The 24,245-nt window shown below is 33.7% G+C and overlaps 1 protein-coding gene across 11 annotated transcripts in view; it reads left to right on the top strand.

Moving 5' to 3' along the window:
- The window catches only part of HYCC1 (hyccin PI4KA lipid kinase complex subunit 1), a 123,195-nt gene that overhangs the window by 86,201 nt on the left and 12,749 nt on the right, over nucleotides 1–24,245 (top strand). For 5 of the 11 annotated variants that reach the window (XR_013356736.1, XR_013356738.1, XR_013356740.1 and 2 more), the window contains exons 11-13: nucleotides 6,522–7,049; nucleotides 7,915–8,054; nucleotides 11,348–11,431. The exons of 1 other annotated variant lie outside the window; for it this stretch is intronic. Coding sequence is in view for 4 of the 10 variants with exons in the window: in XM_077856553.1 (XP_077712679.1) it covers nucleotides 6,522–7,049; nucleotides 7,915–8,054 (668 nt within the window). In the remaining 6 variants the exon portion in view is untranslated. 5 more of the 11 variants (XR_013356741.1, XM_077856553.1, XM_077856556.1 and 2 more) reach the window with 5 other exon arrangements.

The following is a 24,245-nucleotide window of genomic DNA, read 5'->3' on the forward strand; positions in this document are numbered from 1 at the left end:
GCTTTGTCATAGGTGGCCCTAGTCATATGATATCTTGCCTATTACTTTGACCCCACTGGAAGACCTCTCTCACCTTTCTAACTCTTCAACACACTGAGGAATTTCCGTTTCAGGGGCTTTGTCCTCCCAGTTTGAGTAACTGAGCTAAAATTTAAATGATGAGTAGGTGGCAGCTTGAACTGTCTTCTTCCACATCCTTGAATAGCCAGTGATTTATCATCATTCAAATCGCAGCTCAAATGTCCATTCCTCAAGAAGGTGTCCCCAGACCACCAATCTAAAGTAGACTTTCCTTCTTACCACGCTTCCTACTCTTTCCCAATATACTTATTCCTTTATCTCATTTTCCACTATCTAAAATTCTGTTGTTTCCTTAATTCCCATACTGCAGTGTAAGCTCTGTGAGGGCAGGGTCTTTGTCTAGTTGGCCATTGTATCCCCAGCGCCTAAAACAATGTCTGGCATATAATAGGTGCACAATAAATAGGAGCTGAATGCCTGAATGAGTGAATGAATGATAAATTTATAATAGAGATTGAGCAATTCATTCCTTCTTTTTTTGAAAAACGGTGTAACATGGTAGTAAACTGGGTAGAGGGGTACTCACTTATAATCCCAGTAGTTAAATAATTATCATTTTAAAGGTTTTTCCCATATGTATATGTCTTTTTCATAGTTGTGTTCTATTTAAAACGTTCTGATGTTCTATTTTTGTTCAGTTAACATTGTCAAACATTTTCCTAAATTCTCCTAATAAGTCCAATTGTTTTAAAGGCTACATAGTACCACATTGAGTTGATATTCCATCGTTTACTTAATCATTTCCTTATTATGCCAAATAATTTGTTTCTAACTTTTTGCTATTATAGATAACACTGCAATGAATAGCTTAATGAATATAGATAGGATTTTTCTTCCACTGAATAGGATAAATTATAAACATAAACTGATTGGATTAAAAGTATGGAGTTGTTCAGGTATATTATGACATTTAAAATATTTATATCTTATAAATTGTAAAAGAATGTGTATCACTTTCTTTTAGAGTTACTCTAAAATACTTTTCATAATGTCAGTATTGTATGATGCAGACATTTAAGGATTAGATTAATTTTTTTAAAGCTTTCGCTTATTTTATTAATTTCACAAGGGAATTTGTAAGTAAGTGCCTTGGGTCATAAACCAGATTCCTTTAGATTTACAGAGTAGTCTGAATACAGAGCTGTGTAAATTCTATGAATAAATAAATTATTCCTTTACTAAGTTGTCACTTTTAGCAAATAAGGTAGCCATAAAAAGAAAAAAAAAAGGCAAGAATAGCTAAAATAAGGAGTTTCATGAGTGATGGAATAGATATTTGGGATTATAAAATTACATATGAAGGAAATCACAACTTTTCATGATCAGTTTTAATGATATTTGCAATTTGTTTTACCTTTTTTTTTTTCTCAAAGCCAGAAGAAGTTTTATAGGGAGAAATGATTTGAGTGCCTTTGAGAACCAATTTGGAAAAGTCTATTAAAAGTATTCTTTAACTCTCCTAATTTCTCTGTGTGGAGAGAAGTTTACCTGTTTATAAAGGTCATACAAATAAAATATTCTCTGAGACGTTTCTCTTTGGATCTTTTTTGAACTTTTCGAATTATTTGAAGTCAAATGTAAGTATTGTTTTTTATAGGTATAAAACAACTATGACACCTTTTGCATAGATTTAAGTTTGAGGCTTTTGAACAGATTCTATTTTCTTATACATTTATATTCCCTTACAACATCTCTTGTAATTTTTTTAAACAAAGATTCACTTCTTCTCCTTAGCTATGTTATCCAGAGGATAGCATAATAAAATAACTGTAGTTTTAAATATATATAGCATTATTAAGCATTTTACTAAACCTGAATTTGGAGGTGGCTACTTTACTTTTCCAAAACAAAGAGACTTTACTTTCTCTGCCATCTAAAACTTGTTATTAGTATAAGCTGTATAGTATATTTCCCTTTTTACCTAGTCAATTAGCACATTCCTAGATTACCTTTCTTTTCTTTTTTTTTTTTTAAAGATTATTTATTTATTTATTCATGAGAGACACAGAAGGAGAGAGAGGCAGAGACACAGACAGAGGGAGAAGCGGGCTCCATGCAGGGAGCCTGATGTGGGACTGGATCCCAGGTCTCCAGGACCACACCCCGGGCTGAAGGCGGTGCTAAACCACTGAGCCACCAGGGCTTCCCCCTAGATTACCTTTCTCATGTCTTCTCACCTTCATTTATTTTAATAATTTCACCATGTAACAGATTCATTTAATTTATCAGACAAATATTTATTGGGCACCTACTATATACAAGCTACTTTTTTCAGGTATTAGGTATGCAAGAGTGACCAGAAAATCCCTGCCCTTGTGGAACTTATGTCTAGTGGACAAGATAGAGAAATAGTTGTAGTTTAGAGAATAATTAAGCGCTTAGAAGAAACAAGGTAAGGAATAGAGTATATGAAATATGGAGGATATTGAAACTCGATAGGATGATCAGGTAAGGTTTCATTGAGAAGGAAATTTCTGAGAAAAATCTGAAAGGAGGTGAGCCATGTAGGTAGCTATGTAGGGAAGAACATCCCAGGCCTAGTTGGAATAGCAAGACCAGTAAGAAGATGTGTGCAGGGAGATTGGGTCACATATAGGGGAAGAAGTTGGAAAAATAATAGAGAACAATATCATGTAACAAATGTTTGAGTCATATAGTTATCTTTATTTCATAATTTTCCTGAGAATTATATTTGTTCTTTCTAACTCTATACAGAATTACATGCTTTTCTTTTGACAAAATTACCTTAATAAGCAGACTAAAATTTGCCACTTTTACCGTTTTGAGTGATAACATTACATAAATTAATCAAAAATTTGTACTTGTGGAAAAACATAATCTCATTTTCTACTTGCCATTTATTTTAATAGTTTAAAAAATTTTAATATCATTGTTTTTGGAGCTACAGATCTTGACCAGTATCCCAGACATGTGGCTGGCAAACCCATTGCCTAGTACTGCTTTATATATTATTCCTCTTGTCATTTTCTAGTTTTTCTCACAAAATTTTCATCATTGCAGCACCATTTTAAATTGATGATTTTCACTGATGTCTTTTTAGAAATAAGCCAAATTTAAAAAAATGAAAAACTAACCTTGAGAGTTATTGACCTGTTTAGGTTTTCTTGCCCACTTCTATCTGCTCTTGCTCTCTATTCAGCCAAAATAAATTATTTGCTCTCTATGAGAAGACCAGGAATCTAAGCAAATAAGTTAAACCTAATTGAGGGATGTCAGAGTATATTTAACTCAAATGGACTTTAATGAATTGAAGAGTTAGATTTTGTAATATGTTAGAATGGACATTTGAAGTCAAGAGATTTTACTGTTTAGCCTACCCACTGAATAGTTATTAGCTCTTTCTAAACTTCGGTTTCCTTGTCTGTAAATGGGAGTCATTGCCTAATTCAGAGAATATAATTGAAGAATATATATGAATGCTTTCAAAAAAACTGTTTAGTACCATTCAGTGTAAGTAGTGTTGTTTTCTATTAGGCCACCTATGCTTATTTTTTATGTTCATTGGCTTTGCTATGTCTGGATAATTTCTTCAGCTTATTTTTTGGGGGAGCAAGATGGTTCCTTTAGTAGATCTTTTGTGAAATTTGCTTCTGTAAGGTAAATGGACAAGTCTTGCTTGTCACCCAACAATGCCATGGTGATTTTACTCTCAGTTCCAGTGGCCTCTGGCATTTATCTCAGTTAGATATTTACTTGCCCTCACTTTGAAGACAGCTATTAGCAAGGGGAAGTAGGCCTTGTTGGAACTTTTTAATCTCATTTAACCTTTATTAGAGGTGATACTACCTCACCAACATGCTTTGGCCTGTTTAGGAAGTAAACATTTCATTTCAAGAACCTTCAGTCAAAGGTTTATGAAGCACTAGTAAATGGAAAATTATTATACCAGCACATTGGCCCACCAGTCCAGGGCAACATGCAGCTTTGAGGGCCTCCTGAAGTGCATATTGCTGCTGGGTATAGAATATCCAGGGCATTCATAATAACTTTTCCATTAAGTTTTCAAAATTTGAAAGAATTTGAATAGAGCAGTGGTTCCCAAAATTTGCTGCACATTAGTCACTGGGAACTTTTAAAAATCCCAGTGTGTGGGTCATACCTCATACTAATTAAATCAGAATGTCTAGGGTGAGAGCCAGGTATCAGTAGTTCTTAAAGATTACCAGGTGATACTAATGTGTAGCAAAGCTTGAGATCCTTAGGAGTGTGTGGCTCTGACCTCCATTCTTTTACAACCTGTTACTGTTACACATGCTTTAGCACTGTGAGTGATGATAATCCTATCATGAGAAACATTTGAAAGTAGTAGGTAATGTCTCTCAAGCAGATTTGTGTTCTACATTTTTTAAGATATATACTGTTTTACGTAGTCTTATGTTGTTTTGAACTTTAATTTTCATTACTGACCCAAGGTAGATATGTTCATGTTTTTTTTTCCCATTTATTACAGATATTTCTTTGACAACTTTAAATAAAACCATGCTTTGTGGTTTAAGATACAGAAAAAATACCTACAAGTAATAACTATTTAGGACTTTCATTCTTTTGTTTTGATTACAATGGCTGTTTTCAGAATAAAGGACTAACAGCGAAGTTGGTCCTTTTTTATTTTTCCAAGTCTATTTTAATTTTTCTCCAGTTTAGTAATGAACTATTACAAGCTGGCCTAAATTTATGGTATGAGTATGAATCTGAAGGAGTAGACTATTTAATTGTGTCACAGCTGCATTAATATTTGCCAATACACACAATGATTGGTGTGTTAGACAAAAACTGTACTTGCAGCATTGCTAACCATGATATTATGAATGAATAATCATTTTCCCAATATTGTAGTTTATTAAGTCAATCTCCGTGTAATCTAATAAAAAATAGAATTTTAAATATGTGAGGGGAATTCCTAAGTGTTTTGGTTCCTAATGTTGACAAGAGCTAGAGTTTTGGCTGTACATCCTGGAACATTTGCCCAAGGCTTGACCTAAGTTCAATGGTCACGATGTTATCTTTAAAACAATAGAAATTCTATTTTGATTTATTAAAAAATTTCTGTTTCATGGTCTGTGTCAAATATGTGTGTGAAAAAAGTGCAGAACATGAATTGATGCTCTGTGAGTTTTTTCACTATCATTTAAAATTATAGAATGTGACCCTACTTGTCTCCAATACTGTCAAAGTAATGTAAATTATAGAAATTTCTACAGTGCAGATATTTGACTTAATCCATAACATTCAGTCATCCAGTTTTTGTTTTGGGTCTTTTGTTTTTCTTGTTTTGCATTTTTATTTTGTTTTGTTTTCAGCCATCATTTTGTCTTATCATCTTCAATTCTAGAGCAACCTGACAACAGTAATGATACTACTGAATTGGGCATCCTTGTCATTCCTGAGATTAGTGTCACAAATGTGGCCGGAGAGAGAACCGGGAATGGGGAAAAAGGCAGAACACTAGGAGACATTGATGCTCAACATATACAGGGTGTGCAGGAAACAGCCACAGATCCTAGAACTGAGAGCAAAGGCTTGCCAGAGATCAGGAGGCAAAAATCTGTAAGAAAAATGATGGAGGATGGAATAAACTCACCTGGCAGAGTGCAGTTTTAGCAGAGCACTTTCTAGCTGCCCTCCAAGGTATCTCATGGCAAAGGACCACTGCTGCATGTCTTAAGCAACAGTTGCACAATCACAAAATTATGCATGTCATCTAATAATCAAAATGCATGAATTATGCACCACAATTTCTCAATGATCTAATGCTCTTTGGAATGGTTGTACCTATATTTTCTCTGAGTAAATTGTTGTGAAAACTAAGGCAGAAAATTACTTCCAAAATAATTTTCTGCTTATGTTTTGAGATCTGAAATTATTTTTTATCTTTGTATTTTTGCCATTTTTGATTTGAAGGATAATGTTTATAGAATTTTAACAAGATTGAGCTCATGATAGTTATGGTCTATTTTTTTTTAAATCTAAGTAAAATAATCTAGAATGTAGAATGCAACCTTTAAAAAAAAATCTTTAAAATATTTTAACACCATTTGTTTTTTAAAGTTCCTTGGTAAGAGCTTTGATTTTATACTGTTTTGCTACCGGGGAAGAGTTTACCCCTAGTTTAACTGTGTGGTATTTTTCCTAATTATTTCTGATCTTTTGCATGTAAGAGAACTCTTTCTAAAAACACGGGTCGGGGTGGGGGTGGTTTATGGCATGCTTTTTGTTTAATACACCCTAAATTACTCTTATTTAATTACAATGAACTGTTTTTTATGTTTTATAGAATGTTTTGATTTATCTAATTTTGGTCTATAATCTGTTACTTTATGTAATTATGCTAAAGTTTATAATTGATTTGGTATTAATCATGAAACAAGAATTACTTAAAATACTTGATATTAATTAATCTTTGTTATTTCTTTGTCTAGGAAATACGGAATTAACAGGTCAAGAAGAACTGATGGAGATATCTGAAGTTGACGAGGGATTTTATTCCAGGGCTGCATCTAGTACTAGCCAGTCTGGTTTATCAAACAGTAGTAACAATTCTAGTAACAAGACAAGTGTAGGAAAGACTCAGAGACGCTCAGCAGGAAGCAAAACTGGAGGAAAAGAAAAAGAAACTACAGGGGAGTCTTGCAAAGATCACTTTGCCCGAAAACAAACTCAAAGAGCCCAGAGTGAGAATCTTGAGCTTCTCTCTTTGAAAAGACTGACATTAACTACCAGCCAATCTCTCCCTAAACCTTGTAGCCATGGTTTGGCTAAGACTGCTGCAACTGTGTTTAGTAAATCCTTTGAACAAGTCAGTGGTGTCACAGTCCCACATAATCCATCATCTGCGGTTGGCTGTGGGCCTGGGACAGATGCCAATAGGTTTTCTGCTTGTAGTCTCCAAGAAGAAAAGCTTATTTACGTTTCTGAAAGGACTGAACTTCCAATGAAGCATCAATCAGGTCAGCAGAGACCTCCTAGTATTAGCATTACTCTGTCCACAGATTAATTTGTAATAGTTTTCCCACCTGACCAGTGGATCTAGAGATACGACTTTCCTTCTTTATTGAAAGAGCCTAGGGTCTGTCATCCTTATTCCAGACAAGAGCCCTGATGTCTTAAGTTCTGAAGGCTACCTTGATTATGAAGGGAATAATGTGTAGGTTGCAGTAAGTTGAAATATGGTTTTGTTATTTCTTGGGTATATTTTCCCCTCTTGATTTGATTTTTTTTTTTCCTTTCTTATTTGTTTTTGTTGCCCTAAGATTGTCAGTGTAACAGTACATTTTGGCAAATTGTCTGGTCAGATTGGTTACATTTCATGAGAGGTTGTGAGTTCTTATTTTTTAATAACTCCTACTTTGGTAGTTGTGTGTTTGGCCTTTAGAGTCAAAGGGAATCTCCATGTATGGGAACTGTTTTTGAAAGAAGGAGGCAAAGGTACAGCTCTGAGAAATCAACAGCTGATGTGAAGCATAGCAGTCTGAAAAACAGGCACATGAAAAAAACAAAAATGATGTTTATGAAAAGTGCCTGATAAAAATGCTTATAATCAGATTATCCTTCAGATTAGTGGAATTATTTATATGAAGCACTGGAAAATGCCTACTAACTCAGTACTTAGACTAATTTTATAATTCCAAGGGCTAGGTAGAGGAATTTCTGTTGTTATCTTTGGAACATTTTTATATTAAAAGTCAGATTGCTAGTAGATGTGTAGTTTTGAAGTATTTGATCTGGATTTAGCAGGTGAAAATCCCCTTCAATTCTAAAATGTAATAAGCTATAAAGCTGACTTTCCCTGCTCCTTCACTTTGGAAATCCTAGATAGGTTGTTTTCCTATAATTCAAAGCACACATCATTGACGACTTCCTGGAAATCATTGAAAATCGTGCAACACAGCTCTCAAGATACCAATGTCAACCATATAATACTGAATTGTTTGTCGGAAAATGAAGGATATTAGGTAAATTTTTTGTTTATAAAATGTCATAATAGAAAATATAGAGAAATATGGACAAAGGACAATTATATATTAAGTAATTTAGGTTATTTGTATTTGTGTTCTTAAATTAAAATTATAAAATGTGAAAAAAAAGTTTTGTTTGTGAACAAGCCTATTTTAAATATTGTTATGATAGAAAGAATAATCAATGTAGTTGCCCCCAACCAAAAAATAAAAATTAAAAAGGCAAAATGGCAGAAGCTAAACAAACCAGTATGTACTATGGAGAACATGTGACCTCTAGATAGACATAAAAGTTTGGTGTTTGCTAGTGGTGGTCATTTTGGCTATGGTTGAGGTTCTCTGTAAATTAAGTATACTTAACTAATAAGTCAGAGGGAGAGAGAGAGAAAGCAAGAATGAGGATGAGAGTAAGTTGATTAGGAAGGAAGACCTAGGACGTCCCCTCTTTGTCGTTTTCACTGTTAGTACACAGTAGTTTCCTTATTCCCAGTCCCTAGCTGTGGTCACACAGAACATACTAGTTTTCATTTTGTGCCTGCTTGTGCAGAGCTCAAATGTAAAAAATTTGTATGTCCTGAGGAGTACTAAATCATACACCGTGAATGTAATTTTGACCGTAACTGCTTTGGCTACCATTTTAAATCTAGTTCTTAAAAAAGCATGAACTAGTTTTTATTCATTAATTCTGAATAGAATATGGTTTTTAATATAAATGAATTTGAGGTTTTTAGTTCCAGTAATAGAGATGGAATAAGATCTATTGGTATATATTGTAATAGTTTAAAAAAAAAAAGACAACTAGACAGTGAAAGTTGATACTGTATTGATTTAACAGGAATCCTGTGTACAATTTAAAATATTTTAAAATGTCACTGTGAATTTCCTATTGTCTTTTTGTAATCCTTTAACAAAGAATTTCCCCTAAGCATGTAGCTACTAATAGTATTGATAGTCTTAAGAACTAATTTAGAAGATTGACATTTTAAGCAAGTTAAAGTGCTTAGGAAACTTGTAGAATAAGATTGAGGAAACAGCTAGCACAAATGAGAGATCAGATTTTAATGATCAACTGCTGTAATGATCTTCATTTTGGTATTATTCTAGATCATTGCTGCTCCTATGATCTGAGGACCAGTATGTAGTTGGCATCACTAGGCATCTTGTTAAAAATGTAGAATTTCAGAGCCTCTTTCGATCTATTGAATCATAGTCTGCTTTTTAACAAGATCATCAAGTGATTTTTATGCACGTTAAAGTTTGAGAAGAGAGTATCAAAGTACAAATTACCTAATATTTAGAATTCTCAGTGTCTCACAATCCTAGATCAAGTATGTTAGGTACTAAATATCGTAATCTTCATTGTTTTTAACAGCCAATGAATTTTTTAATAGTGTCCATGATACTTATTAGATCCTTTAATTCTAAATTTTAAATGACTTTCATTTATTTTTACAATAAAATGTAACATTTTATATTTTTCTTGTTAACTATAAATGGAATCAGCTACAGATGCCTACAATTTTAATGCAAAGGGTACCACCCTTTTATACAATGCAGAACAAATCTGCATGTGTATATTCTTTTAAAGACTCTGAAGGCTTACTTAGTGGAGTGGATCTGAATTTTTGCTTCAAATAATTTGTAACAGTTGATTTTCTGGGATGCAATGCTACGTTAACAGTAAAATTATTTTATAGTACCTTTGATACTGTTTCAAGTGAAGATTATACATTTGAAATTTTTTATAGCAATTATTAATATTGGATAATGCTAATCCCTTTACTCTCTTCCCATTCATCTTTCCATATTGAGTTGAAGTCATGTTTGTAGGTTGTTTTCTTATGAAAATCCTAGATGTAGCCATTTGGTCGCAGATCTCCTACATATCCAGAATAATACCCTTTACCACAAGAAGAATTCTGCCCCAGCATGGGTCCTTACACCCCATACTTCGAAATTGTAGTTCCATTCCACAGTTTAAGCCATTAGAGGTTCTTGAAATTACCCAACCTCTTACTCTTCAAATACCCAACTACTGGGATATTCTAGTGAAGCTGGGCCCCAGCATTTGCCTTTGGAATGAAGTAGGGAGAGAAACAAAGTAGAATTTTCAAGAGGATCCAGGACAGTTGAGCACCCTGGAATCCCTTGTACACCACCATGGAACTTTTTAAGGCAGCTCTGTAGACTTGAGGGGTAGAAATCCTCAGTCCTTAAATGATGACAATTTGTTTTGAAAAAGCAATATTTCATGGCCATTTTCAATTATGAATCAACTGCTTAGCAAACATTACTTACATAAAAACAAGTTGAATTAAAGGGAAATATATTTTTTAAACCAAAATAGATAAAAACGATCTCAGTTTTAAGGGATTATGCCTATTTTGGAAGAAAAAATTAAAATGTTAAAACTTTTACATTTAAATTATAAGAGAAAAAATGTACTCTGAAACATAATTTTAAACAAATATTTAAAATAAGGCTGTTTAACATTTGAGTATAGGCACAATAAATTTACACTTTATTAAAGGGAAGCACATCAAGGAATCTATATGGTAAATAATGTGACTGAAAAAATGTTTTTAAAAAAGCCATTTAAAAGAAGGATAATAATTTGATGGGTATATAAATTAAGCATTGTAGATAGAAATTAATGTAAAATAGTATCAACCCAACCTTTGGATGAAAAATAAAAACTCACTATTTCTTTAATTAGCATGAATTTATACTTTTAGATTAGTTGCTTAGTAAAATTATACTCAGTGCTTTGAGTTATTCACATTTATGTTTAATTTTGTTAAATTCTTTATCAGAACATAAATATGTTGTCTTCTGTACTTTGTAACTTGTGCATATCTAAAGAGACTAGCAGTGAACATTTTGGAAGATGTTTTTGTGTGTTCTTTTAATAGTAGAGTTCTAGAATACTTGTGTCTTGATATGAAGTTTCTATTAGTAAACTCAAGATCTTATTTTGCATACCTTTGCTTCCTCTAATGTGGAGTTTTTTGTGTACCTCTTATCTTCTAATCATATAGTGATACTAATCTTTTCATAGTAAATATACTTGTTTCTAATTGTATTCCTAGAGTTTACATTCCTGAAGAATAAACTATGACTTTGCATATTTTTATGTGCTCCCTACCTTTTTAAGGCTATGGAAATAAACTGGAGTTTAGCTTTTTGAAGTTTTGTATATTTGTGTAAATGTTGTCCATATGCAATACTTTATACAGCAGTGTTGCCTTTTGTTTTATTGAAAATAAAAACTGAAAAAATATTTTTTCCAGATCATTTTACTCATTAAAAAATGTCATCATAAATTTTTGCAAAAGTCATGATGTGGAGGAAGAAAGTAAAGGAGGAAGACTTAGGTGAGTTGAGCCATTGAGAACTTTTGGGAGTAAGCCATAGGACAAAGACATCTCATTTCTGGCTTTATGTTTTACCTTGCTCAGAGATAGGAAGTACAATAGGTCCATTGGTGTCTATCCAAAAGAAAATGAGCTCCATGGGTCATGAGCGATTGATGGATTATTTATTATACCAGAAGCACGGGCTAATTCAGATGAGTTATATATTTTGTAGAACTTTAGATAATTGTATTTCAGTGGTAAACTGAATGCTGTTTATTCTATTAAAAACATGGTAAAAAGCAAGTTAAGATTTTATTTATTTATTTATTTACCTGCCAGGTAGATAAAGATGAAAGAGATTGATACTAGTATTATATAAGTGTGGGGAAAACATTAGTCTCCAAGATAATTGGCAGGACAATTAGTGCAGCTAAGTTGGTGAGCAATTCAGCAAGATCTATCAAATTTTAAGGTGCACATACCCTCTGACCTAGCAATACTACTCTTCTATGTCCTTCCATTCTTTATATTCTATAGAAATTTTAGCATAAATGCATAAAGGTATTCATTGCAGCATTATAATAGCAAAAAACAAACGAAACAAAAAAGGGAATCTAAATGGCCATTAATAGAGGAGAATAAATTATGGTACAGGCATATAGTGGAATAAGATGTAGCTATTAAAAACAATGCAAATCTGTATGTGATGATTCAGAAAGACTATATAATGTTCCCTGAAAAAATGTCATATATATGTGTATGTATGTGTATGAGCCCATTTTCATAAAAAGTATGCAGAACATTTAATATGAGTGTTATTTTGTATGTTTCTATATACATATATAGTATATATAACATGTAATATGTATATAATGTATGTGTGTATATGTATAATATATAATATACACATGTACACAAACATATGTTTGCTGGTATGCAGGGAGAAAAGCATTATTTTTCTAAGCATGATCAAAGTATAGCCTACATTAAGAAAAAACTGGCGCTTTTAAAAATAGAGATTCCTGGACCTTGTGCTAATCCCCCTAAATCAGAATCACTGTGAAGCATGAAGTATGGAAACCTATATTTCTAACAAGTTCATCAGTTAATTCTCATACAAACTTAACATTTGGCCTAGTAGCTGATAGCAATGAATTGATTATTTTTGTATGTCTGGTAGTGGTTTGTAGTTAGAAAAGACAAACTTCTTTTTAAAAAAATAATCGATTAAGTTTTAAATTGAGGTATAATTGACATATAATGTTAAATTAGTTTCACCTGTAACATAATGGTTAAATACTTGTGTATATTGAGAGATGGTCACCAAAAGTCTAGTTAACATCCATCACCATACATAGTTACAATATTTTTTCTCTTGTGATAAGATTTACTCAATGTTAGCAATTTTCAAGTGTGCAGTAGAGTATTATTAAGTATAGTCATCATACTGTACATTATATCCACAGAGTTTATTTATTTTATCCCTGCAGTTTGTACCTTTTGGCCCTCTTTACCCACTTTGCCCACCCTTTTTCATCCCCACCTTCTGACTTAATTTCACTTAGCATAATACCCTCAGGATCCATCCATGTTACTGCAAATGGCAAAATTCCCTTCTTTCATATGGCTGAATACTATTCCATTGTATATGTACAATTGACCCTTGAACAACACAGGTTTTTCTTTTTTTTTTCTTTTTTTTTCTTTTTGAACAACAGAGGTTTGAACTGCATGGGTCTCCTTTATGCAGATTTTTGTCCATAAATATGGTACTGTAAATGTATTTTTTCTTATGATTTCCTTAATATTTTCTCTAGCTTACTTCATTGTAACAATATGGTATATAATACATATAACATACAAACTATGTATTAATTGATTTTTATGTTTTGGTAAGACTTGTGGTCAACAACAGGCTAAATTTGGGGGGATTCAAAAGTTGGTATGGGGATTTTCAACTGCATGGAGGGTCACCACCCTTAACCCCTGTTGTTCAAGAGTCAGCTATATACATTTTCCTAATCCATTCATCCATATCAATGGACATTTAAGTTGTTTCAGAAAGGACAAACTTCTTGAAGAGATCTTATTAATAAAAGCAAAACGAAGTATGAAAACTTACAATAGGAGAGTACACTGCTTTGATGTGCTTAGCAGTATCTCAGAACTAGATAATTAGATATTAGAGGTTTGGGATCTGAGCTCAGATGGTTTAAGTAGGTCTGTCAAGAGAGGAAACTTCTCAGATTTGACAAAGTTAATGAAATTAACTTTGGATTGGTGGACACAGTAAGCAAGGGACTTGAAAAATCTTGATAAACTATTGTTTGATAAACCAGCTGTTTGCCCAGGTAAGCAAATTATTGTCTCCATCCTATCAGAATTTCTTTATGCAAACAAAAAATTAGGGACAGTTTCTGTTTGGTTTTTTGTTTGCTTTGTTTACAATCCTATCTGTCCTAGGCAAAGATTTTCTGGAATAAACAACTAAATCATGTTGACACAAGTGAGCTCAAGTTTTATCTAAGTCATATTGATACTAATGATTTCAGGTCTGTTTCTCTCTTCCTATTCAAAGATTGTAAGTCAATATTACAAATACAGCATATTGATAATGTCTCTTAGTGACTTCTTATGGTTCTACTAAAAAACTCAAAGATTTCTTCTAAAGCTTCTTGACTCCTATAACATTCTTGGTTCCTACTTGGTAAGTGCTCTAACATAATCCTCATTGCAATGTATTGTGATTATCTTTCCATACTCTCTTCCACACTGGACTATTGCCCTGTGTGTTAATTTAGTATATCTACTACATAATAGTAAATAAAGATTTGTTTTGCTAAATAGAATGTGAATTCAATCCAGGAAATGCATGACAAATAGGAGATCTGTGTTGCTCCTCTTCTTCAAGAGAATTCTGGGAAACTCCTTTGATTCTCCAACATACATCCACACAGAGATAAAGGTGAAAGTTTAAAACCTGACTACTTTGGTTCTTTACAGTGTATCTGCATAAAGGTTTTTTGAGAGGCAGATTACAATATATAATTTTTCAATATTTAAAGTAATGAATAGCCTGAAGATTTTTCTGGGTTAGCATTTGAAATTTATTTGTTTCTTCTATTCTTTTCTTTATATCTATGCTATTCAGGAAGTAAAGTAGGAAAGACTTAACCTCAATACTGTAAATCCTCACTTCTTGTTTCATTTGCTTCCTTTTATGGAAGCTACAAATATATTTAACTTTTGTATCCCAGGTCCATTACTGCCTAATGAAGGTTTGTAGCACATTTATCTTAAAACTTTTACTCTTTTTATTTAGCTGAGATGCTTTTCCTTCTATCCTGCCCCCGCCCTCATGCTATAATTTTTACTAACATTTCTTCTCCAAATCTTTTAAAATATAACCCTGAGAAACGACATGTCACCACTTCCTCTTCTGTTTCAATTCTACTCTAGTGTAGAATCTTGTTTCCATATCCAATTACATCCATCAAGTTGAATTTAATGAGGCTGGATGTCTGAAAGAAGGAGAAAACAAATGAGCAAGCAAGCAAACCCATGAACTATATTTATAGTAGGAAGAATACTATATTTCCCAGTTAACTGAGGAGGAAAAAACTGAGCCTGATTATACAAGCAGTACTGCAGAGTATGCTGGTATTAGCTAGAAGTAGACAGTAGTACTACAACCCCACTCAGTGATGGTATGGAGAACAGTAAGGAAAGAAACTCAAGAAGTCACTAGAGAAATAAATCTAAGTAGTACTTCTTGTCTGCTTTGCACAGAAGGTGAGATTTCTAGGACTCCACCATCTTATGACATAGTTGATGAAGGACATGAAGTAGTAAGATAGGAACATGAATGATAAAATTTGGGAACTAAATGTATGGTTGAACTTCTCAAAATTGTCTCAGATTATAAGAATAATTGTTTTCCACATAAATACTGAACAAAGGCCCTATTGTGAAGGAGATACTAAATAATCAGATGGTCAAGTTGATTCTGAAGATGTTGGCAGATCTTTTTTGATATCCCAATCCTTGTTCAACCAGCTTATGAACAAAGTGGCTATCCTGGAAAGATTGGGGCTTTACATGGACTTCAACAATATTGCCCTCCTTTTGTCAGGACTACCCTAATTACTGTGACTGCTAAGAGCCCAGTCTGCAGGCAGGAGGGACCAATCCTTAGGTGTCATTCCTTAAGGTGAACAAATAGTTGGTTAGTGCCAGGTTGATGCTCTTTTCTCCAAAGAAGCAGCTGTTCTTCTTCCTCATAGACTGGACAATGTGAATCTGGATTTAGATTAGCCTTCCCTATATGCTGTGCTTCTGTGTGCAATGCTAAACACCCTATTTATCATGATTTTCCTCAAAATGTTGCATCTAAGGAGCTTATTTTATAGTGTAAGAAATAAGGTAGAGGAGGAGTTCTATCTCCAGTAATGGCAAACTATGTAGTTAACATCAAAATTTCCATGGACAACTAGGTAATCTGAAAACCATCTTTTTAAAATATAAAAATCTCAAAAGCAATCCCAGCTTAGGGCCCTTCTTACCTGGAGTTGTTGGCTGATTCCAGAAGAAGTACTTAAGGGGATAAACAGTGTTTTTTACTATCTCTGGCAAGATAGGAAGATAAAACTTGGATACTAGTGCCTGCCAAGTCATGGCAGAGAGCCTGGGTTCCCATGGTTGGGTACCAGACCCCATAAAGATCCACCAGAGAAGTAAAAGTTACTTGAAAGTACATTTACCACCTCCTCTACACACATACACAAGGACTTATCATCCCTTGTTCCTGAAACTAGATTAAAGTAATCCTATAGGTGCTCAATAATAAACAAATGAATACTCCATGGTGGAAAAAAACCTTCATCATTCTACAATTTTTCAAATTAAATGTCCAGCAGAGAAGAAAAAGTAACCAGACACTTGTACAGCACACCACCACTCAATGATAACAACTAGTGACATAGATAATATTATTTAAAACCAGTGTTTTAAGCCATCAAAGAACTTTTAGGCAAAGAGGACTTTTATAAGCCAAAATCCCAGAGAGAAGGTGTGCAGAAAAGAATTAACACAGCAGGCCTGAGGCACTATCCTTAGAAAGCCCTGCTTATAATGGTGGACTTTGGCTGGCATCTGGAAACTTGGATTATGAGAATTTTCCTACCATTCCTTAACTGATAAGATAGCTTACTATGTATAAACTATTTATACAAACAGCATAGTTTATGCTGAACACCTACTTTCCTTCTGGGAGTCTGTAATTATGATACATGTTAGGCAGAAGGTGCTTATGACCAGCTTCCAATACAAACCTTGGGCAATCAATCTAATCAGTGTCTGTGGCAGACAACATTTCACATATGTTGTCACAATTCAATATTGGAGAAATGAATCACATCCCGTGTGTGATTCCACAGGTAAAGGATTCTTAGAAGTTGATGCCTGGCTTCCTCTGGATTTCACTCCATGCACATTTTCCCTGCTGCTGATTTTGCTTTGTATTGCTTTGCTATAATAAACCATACTCATGAGTATGCTGAGGCCTGTGAGTCCTCCGGAATCATTGAATTTGTGAGTTGTCCTGGAGATTTGCAACACAGTAATCAGAGAAGTGAGCAAACATACTGCAGCTATTTCTTCCTTTATGGAATTATCAGCTTTTGACACAAATCTGAGTAGAAAGGCCAAGAAGAAAGTTACTGCTAAGAATCAGAGAGGCAAACAAACTATGGCAACTGTGCCAACCAGCATTTGGGAGACTAAGATCTCAATAAAGCAGGAAGGTTCAAGGAAATGAATCTGACGCTCTGCTGATTTTCCCCTTGAGTATTTGCCTGAATTCTTGGATTGTTCAGAGCAGGATTTTAAAAAACAAAAAGGGAGAAACTTGAAACCCAAAGCAAAGATATTTTTTAAATGTATACTGCATTATGGTATTGAAGAGGCAAAAACTGGATTTCAGGAATTTTAGAACCTATCAAGAGAAGCTCTAGAACATATTCCAGAATCTCATTTAAGAACTCTGAGAGTTACACCTTAAGCACAGGAGAGAATCCGAGTAAATTAAACCTTATAAAATTGCAACCTAGTTTCACATCCACTGAATTATAGATTGGATTAATGTGATCTGCCTACACTATTTTCCTAGCAGGGCATATGGTGATCCCTTTCTGTAGGAAGGTAACATCCAGAGATTGTACAGTGTATTATGTACAATACCAAGTATTAAGTAAAAATTACGGAGAATACCAAAGAGCAGAACCACAAGGAAAAACAGGCAATAAAACTGGATCCACAGATGGCCTGCTTATGAGGCTTATCAAAGATGGACTTAAAAATAGCTTTGATTAATGAGTCAAGATGGAGAATTTCATGAGAACCAGAATCTGTTTTTTAAAAATCAATTTAAAATTCTACAACTGAAAAATACAAAGTCTAAAATTAAGACCTCAATATATATGCTTAAGCAGATTGGAGAATGTATTAACCCATTCTAAACAAAAGAGGGAGATTGTTAGACTTGATTAAAAAAAAATCAACTATATGGTGACTACAGAAGATATGCTTTAGATTCAAAGACAGAGGTTCAAAATAAAATAATCCAAAAAGATTTACAATGCAAATAGAAACCATAAGAAAGCCAAAATGGTTATGCTAATATCAAACCATTAGATATTAAGATAACAAAATGTTATGAGAGATAAAGAAGTCATTTTATATTGGTAAAAGTATCAATGTGTCACAAAGTTATAACAATTTTAAACATATGCACTAAAAACAAAACCCCAGAATACATGAAGTAAAAACTGTCAGAATTAAAGGGAGAAATAGACAATTCAGTAATAGTGGTGCCTTCAATACCATATTTCTTTTTTTCTTATTTCAAGTATAAGTAACATACTGTGTTATGTTAGTTTCAGACGTATTCAATAGTACACTTTCAATAATGGATATAATGATGAGGCTGATGATCAACAAGAATTTGCCCTAGTAATTCAAGGTTGGTGTATTAATTTCCTAGAGCTGCTGTGACAAATTACCAAAAATTGTGGCTTAAAACAACAGAAATTTGATTTCCAGAGGATCCTAAGCTACCTTGTCTCACAGACAGAACTAGATAACAATCACATCAGTGTAAGTAGCCCAGAAAATGCCCTGAAGACTGACAGAACAAATTTCACAACTCAATGTAGAGAAGAAGCCGCATTGAAGAGGATAGGAGGATTAGAGATGCGGTAGAGAGCTAAATGGACAGGCTGCTGAGAGGGGAGAGAAACAGACCTGAGAGGTCAAATGGGGAAGATGAATCCTTGTAACATTTGGCTTTGAAAACCAGAGGGACCAAGTTTTGTTGAGTTTTTACAACCAGCAGCCTGGAACTTTAAAAATCAGTGAGTTCTGTCCTGGGAGTGCCTGGAAGGCAATAGCATACAGTCCCTGTCCTTAAACAGAAAGCAAAACAGCCTGTGGAGAAAGAGCATAGAAACAGGAGTTTGAAAAATATGCCTGGGGGCATATGAGAGGGTATTAGTTACTCATGTCAGAGTGTCCCAGAAGGACAGAGATCTCTGGGTGACTCCTCCAGAAATAAAGGGGACTCTCTGTGCATAACTGGTAGAGGATTTAATGTAATAATCTTAAAGATACTCACTGGTTTGAGAAAAGAGTGGAAGACATCAGTGAGACCTTTAACAAAGAGATAAAAAAAGAACCAATCAGAGATGAAGAGCATAATAATTGAAATAAAAAATACACTAGAAGAAATAAGTAGTAAACTTGAGGAAACAGAAGAATGAACCAGTGATCTGGAGGACAGAGTCATGGAAAGTAATCAGGTTGAGCAGGTGAGAGAAAGAAAATTATGCAAAATGACAATAGAGTTGGGAAACTCTGTGACTCCATCAAGTGTAATAACATTCACACTATAGGGATCCCAGAAGAAGAAGAGAGAGAAAAAAGGGCAATTTATTTGAAGAAATAATAGCTGAAAACTTGCCAAATCTGGGGAAAAAAACAAATTCAGATCCAGGATGCACAGAGAGTCCCTAACAAAATCAACCCAAGGAGGTCCACACTAAGAGACATAGTAATTTAAATGTCAAAAGAGTGGGATGAAGAGAGAATTTTAAAAGCAGCAAGAGAAAAGAAGACAGTTATATTCAAGGGAAACCTCATAAGGCTATCAGTGAACTTTTCAGCAGAAACTTTGCAGGTCAGAAGGGAGTGGATGATATATTCAAAGATATATATGAAGAAAAAGAATCTGCAGCCAAGAATACTCTATCCAGCATGGCTATCATTCAGAATAGGAGAGATAAACAATTTTGCAGACAAAATTTAAAGGAATTTATGACCACTAAACCAGCCCTACAAAAAATGTTAATGGGAACTCTGAGTGGAAAGGAAAGACCACAAGTAAAAATAAAAGTAGAAAGCACAAAATCAGTAAGAATAAATCTATCTGTAAAAATCAGTCAAGGAACTCACAAAATAAAAAAGATGTAAAGCATGACACATGGACACAAGAGAAGTAAAGAATGGGTTCCAACTTAAGCAACCATCAACTTAATATAGACTGCTATATGCAGAAGATGTTATATACAAGCCTACCAAAACCAACAATAGATACGCAAAAAATAAAGCAAAAGGAATCCAAGACCCACAAAACACAAATAAAAATATCAACAAATACACACTTATCAATAATTGCTTTGAGTGTAAATGGACTAAATGCTCCAATCAAAAGACATAGGGTAATGGAATGGACTTTTAAAAAAGATATATGCTACTTACAAGAGACTAGTTTCAGGCATAAAGACACATGCAGATTGAAAGTGAAGGGATGGAGAAACATTTATTATGCAAATGGTTGTGAAAAGAACACCAGGATAGGAATACTTATATCAGACAAACTAGACTTTAAAATAAAGACTGTAACATGAGACAAGAAGGACACCATATAATAACAAAGGGAACAAAGCAACAAGAAGGCATAACAATTATAAATATTTATGTACCTAACATGAAGGCACCCAAATACATAAAACAGCTTATAAAACACATAAAGGAAATAATCAATAGTAATACAATAATAGTAGGGGACTTTAATACCCCACTTACACCAAATGGACAGACCATGTAAATAGAAAATCAACAAGGAAACAATGACTTTGAATGACACACTGGATGAGATGTATTCAACAAAAATAGTCCAGACGTTACATCCTAAAACAGAAGAATAAACATTATTTCCAACTGCACACAAAACAGTCTCCAGAATAGATCATTTATTAGGTCACAAAACAAGTCTTAAGAAATTCAAAAAGATTGAAATCATACCATGCATCTTTTCTGACCCCACAACACTATGAACTTGAAATCTACTACAAGAGACAACATAAAAAGAGCACAAACACATGGAAGTTAAATAACATGCTACTAAACAATCAATGGATCAACCAAGAAAATAAGTTAAGAAACAACGGAGACAAATGAAAATGAAAACACAACATTCCAAAATCTTTGGGATGTAGCAAAAGTAATTCTAACAGGAAGTTTACAGCAATACAGGCCTACCTCAAGAAGCAAGAAAATTTTCAAAAAACCTAACTTTACACCTAAAGGAACTAGATAAAGAACAACAAACAAAATCCAAAACCAGCAGAAGGAAGGAAATAAAGATGAGAGCAGAAATAAATGATTTGGAAACTTAAAAAATAATAATAAAACAGATCAGTGAAACCAGGAGTTTTTTCTTTGAAAGATCAACAAAATTGATAAACTTCTAGCCAGACTCATAAAAGAGAGAGAACTCAAACAAAGTCACAAATGAAAGAGGAGAAATAATCAATACCACAGAGATACAAAGAATTATAAGAGAATATTATGAAAATTATATGCCAACAATTTGGACAACCTAGAGGAAATGGATAAATTCCTGTAAATGTATAAACTATCAAAACTGAAGCAGGAAGAAATAGAAAATTTGAACAGACTGATTATTAGCAATAAAATTAAATCAGTAATCAAAAAACTTCCGACAAACAAAAGTCCAGGACCAGATGGCTTCACAGGGGAATTCTACCAAATATTTTAAAAAGAGTTAATATCCATCCTTAAACTTTTCCAAAAAATAGAACAGGTAGGAAAACTTCTAGATTCATTCTATGAGGCCAGCATTAACCCTGATACTTAAACCAGATAAAGACACCACAGAGAGAAAAAGAGAACTACAAGCCAATATCCCTGATGAACATAGATGCAAAAATCCCCAACAAAATATTAGCAAACCAAATCCAACAATAAATTTTAAAAAATCACTCACCACAATCAAATAGCATTTATTCCTGGGTTGCAAGAGTGGTTCAATCTTCACAAATTGACATGATATGTCACATTATTAAGAGAAAGGATAAAAACCATATGATCACTTTCAATGTAGAAAAAGCATTTGACAAAGTACAACATCCATTCATGATAAAAATCTTCAATAAAGTAGGTTTACAGGAACAAATCTGAATATAGTAAAGGCCTTGTATGGAAAACTCACAGTGAACATCCTACTCAATGGGGAAAAACTGAGATCTTTTCCCCTAAGGTCAGGAACAAGACAAGGAAGTCCCCCTCTCACCACTTATCTTCAACAGAGAATTGGAAGTCCTGCCATAGGAATCAGACAACAAAAAGAAATAAAAGTCATCCAAAGGTAAGGAAGAAGTAAAAACTTCACTATTTGTGGGTGACATGAGTCTAATATAGAAAACCCCAAAGACTCCACCAAAACTACTAGAACTGATCAATTAATTCAGTAAGGTTGCAGGATGCAAAATCAATGTACAGAAATCTGTTGCATTTCCATACACTAATAATGAAATAGCAGAGAAATTAAGAAAACAGTCCTATTTACAATTGCGGCAAAAATAATAAAGTACCTAGAAATTAACTAAAGAGGTGAAAGATCTGTACCCTGAAAACTATAAAACTCTGATGAAAGAAATTGAACATAAAGAAATGGAAAGGTATTCCATGCTCATAGATCAGAAGAACAAACACTGTTAAAATATCCATACTACCCCAAGCAATCTATAGATTTAATGCAATCCCTTTTATAATACCAACAGCCTTTTCCACAGAACTAAAACAAATATTCCAAAAATTTGTAAGGAACTACAAAAGACCCTGAATAAGCAAAATGATCTTTAAAAACGAAAAAGTTGGAAATATCACAATTTCAGAGTTCAAGTTTTATTACAAAGCTATTGTAATCAAAACAGTATGACAGTGGCACAAAAATAAACACACAGATCACTGGAACAGAATAGAAAGCCCAGAAATAAACCCATGTTTATATGGTCAATCAATCATAGACAAAGGAGGCAAGAACTGCATATGCCAGATTGTATCTCTGCACTTATCCCACTTGGAGTTTATTGAGTTTCTTGGATATGTAAGTGAACATTTTTAGTACATTTTAGTATTTAGTACATTTTTAGCCATTATTTCTTCAAAATTTTTTCTGCTTCACTCTTCTTTCTCTCTTTCTGGTACTCTTATTACTTGGAAGTGTCCTTAAAGGTGTCTCATATTTTTTCTGAGATTCTTAATTTTTTCATTCTATTTTTCTGTTTTCTGATTGTATAATCTCTATGAATCTACTGATTTTTTTTTTTTTTGCCAATTCAAATCTATCACTGAGTTTCTTTAATGACTCTTCATCTCAGTTATTCTGCTTTTCAATTCCAAAATTTCCACTTGGTTCTTATTTATAATTTCTATTTATTGATATTCTGTATTTGATGGGACATTGTCATCATAAGTTCTTTTAATTTCTTTATGCATCATTACCTTGAATTCTCTGAGTATATTTATAAGGAATACTTTGAAATCTTTGTTTGTTAATCTGACGTCTGGTCTTTCTCACAGGCAGTTTCTTTAAAAAACTTCCCGTGTATTGCCCGTACTTTCCTGTTTCTTTGCATGTCTCAATATTTTTTTTGAAAATTGAACATTTTAGGTAATGTTTTGTGGCTATGGATTCTGATTTCCCTCTCCTCCCTCTGGGGCTTGTTTTTGTTGTTGTTTATGGGTAACATTGGTGGTGGTGATGGTGTGTATATGGCTAGATTATTTTAGTAAGGTCTGTTTTCTCTCACTGTGTGGTATCAGTCTTTGAGGCGCACTGCCTTTGGCATGCACACAGTCCCTCTGGAAGTCAGGGGCCTGAAGCTTCCACTATTAACCACATTGTTGGACTATCCAGTGTGATTCAAGGTCCATGGGTAAACAAAGACCCTCTTATTAAGCAGGTCATTTTAAGGGCTTAGAGATCACCTCCCAGGACTTCAGGGAAAAATGCAGACCTCTCATTGGGTAAGGTTAATTCTTTACCACTCCAAGCATGTAGATTCTATGCTGGTGGGAATGCAGGATGTATTTGAGGGTGGGAAGGTTGCTAGTGGCAGGTTAGAGAATTACTGATGTGGTGAAAAATGGAGAGGGAGTAAATGCCATTAACACAAGACATAGATTAAAGACATGCATTGAATTACCCAGCATACCCTCAACATAGTGCCAGGAAGACCACAATAGAGATATAATAAAACCAAAATAATAAGCAAAAGAAAAGCTAAGTTATGTCTGTGTGCTAGAATATTGGAGTATATGTTTTATAACAGTGCTGTACCAGAATATCTAACCAAGGAAAGCTACTTAAATTGAGCATAAATGGAACTTAGAGCAAAAAGTTACAGCAATGGTCATTAAAGCTTTCATTATTTAATAAAATCTAACTAAATCCTCCAAAAGAAATTTGTCA

Source organism: Canis aureus, chromosome 18, assembly GCF_053574225.1.
Source record: "Canis aureus isolate CA01 chromosome 18, VMU_Caureus_v.1.0, whole genome shotgun sequence".
Lineage (NCBI taxonomy): Eukaryota > Metazoa > Chordata > Mammalia > Carnivora > Canidae > Canis > Canis aureus.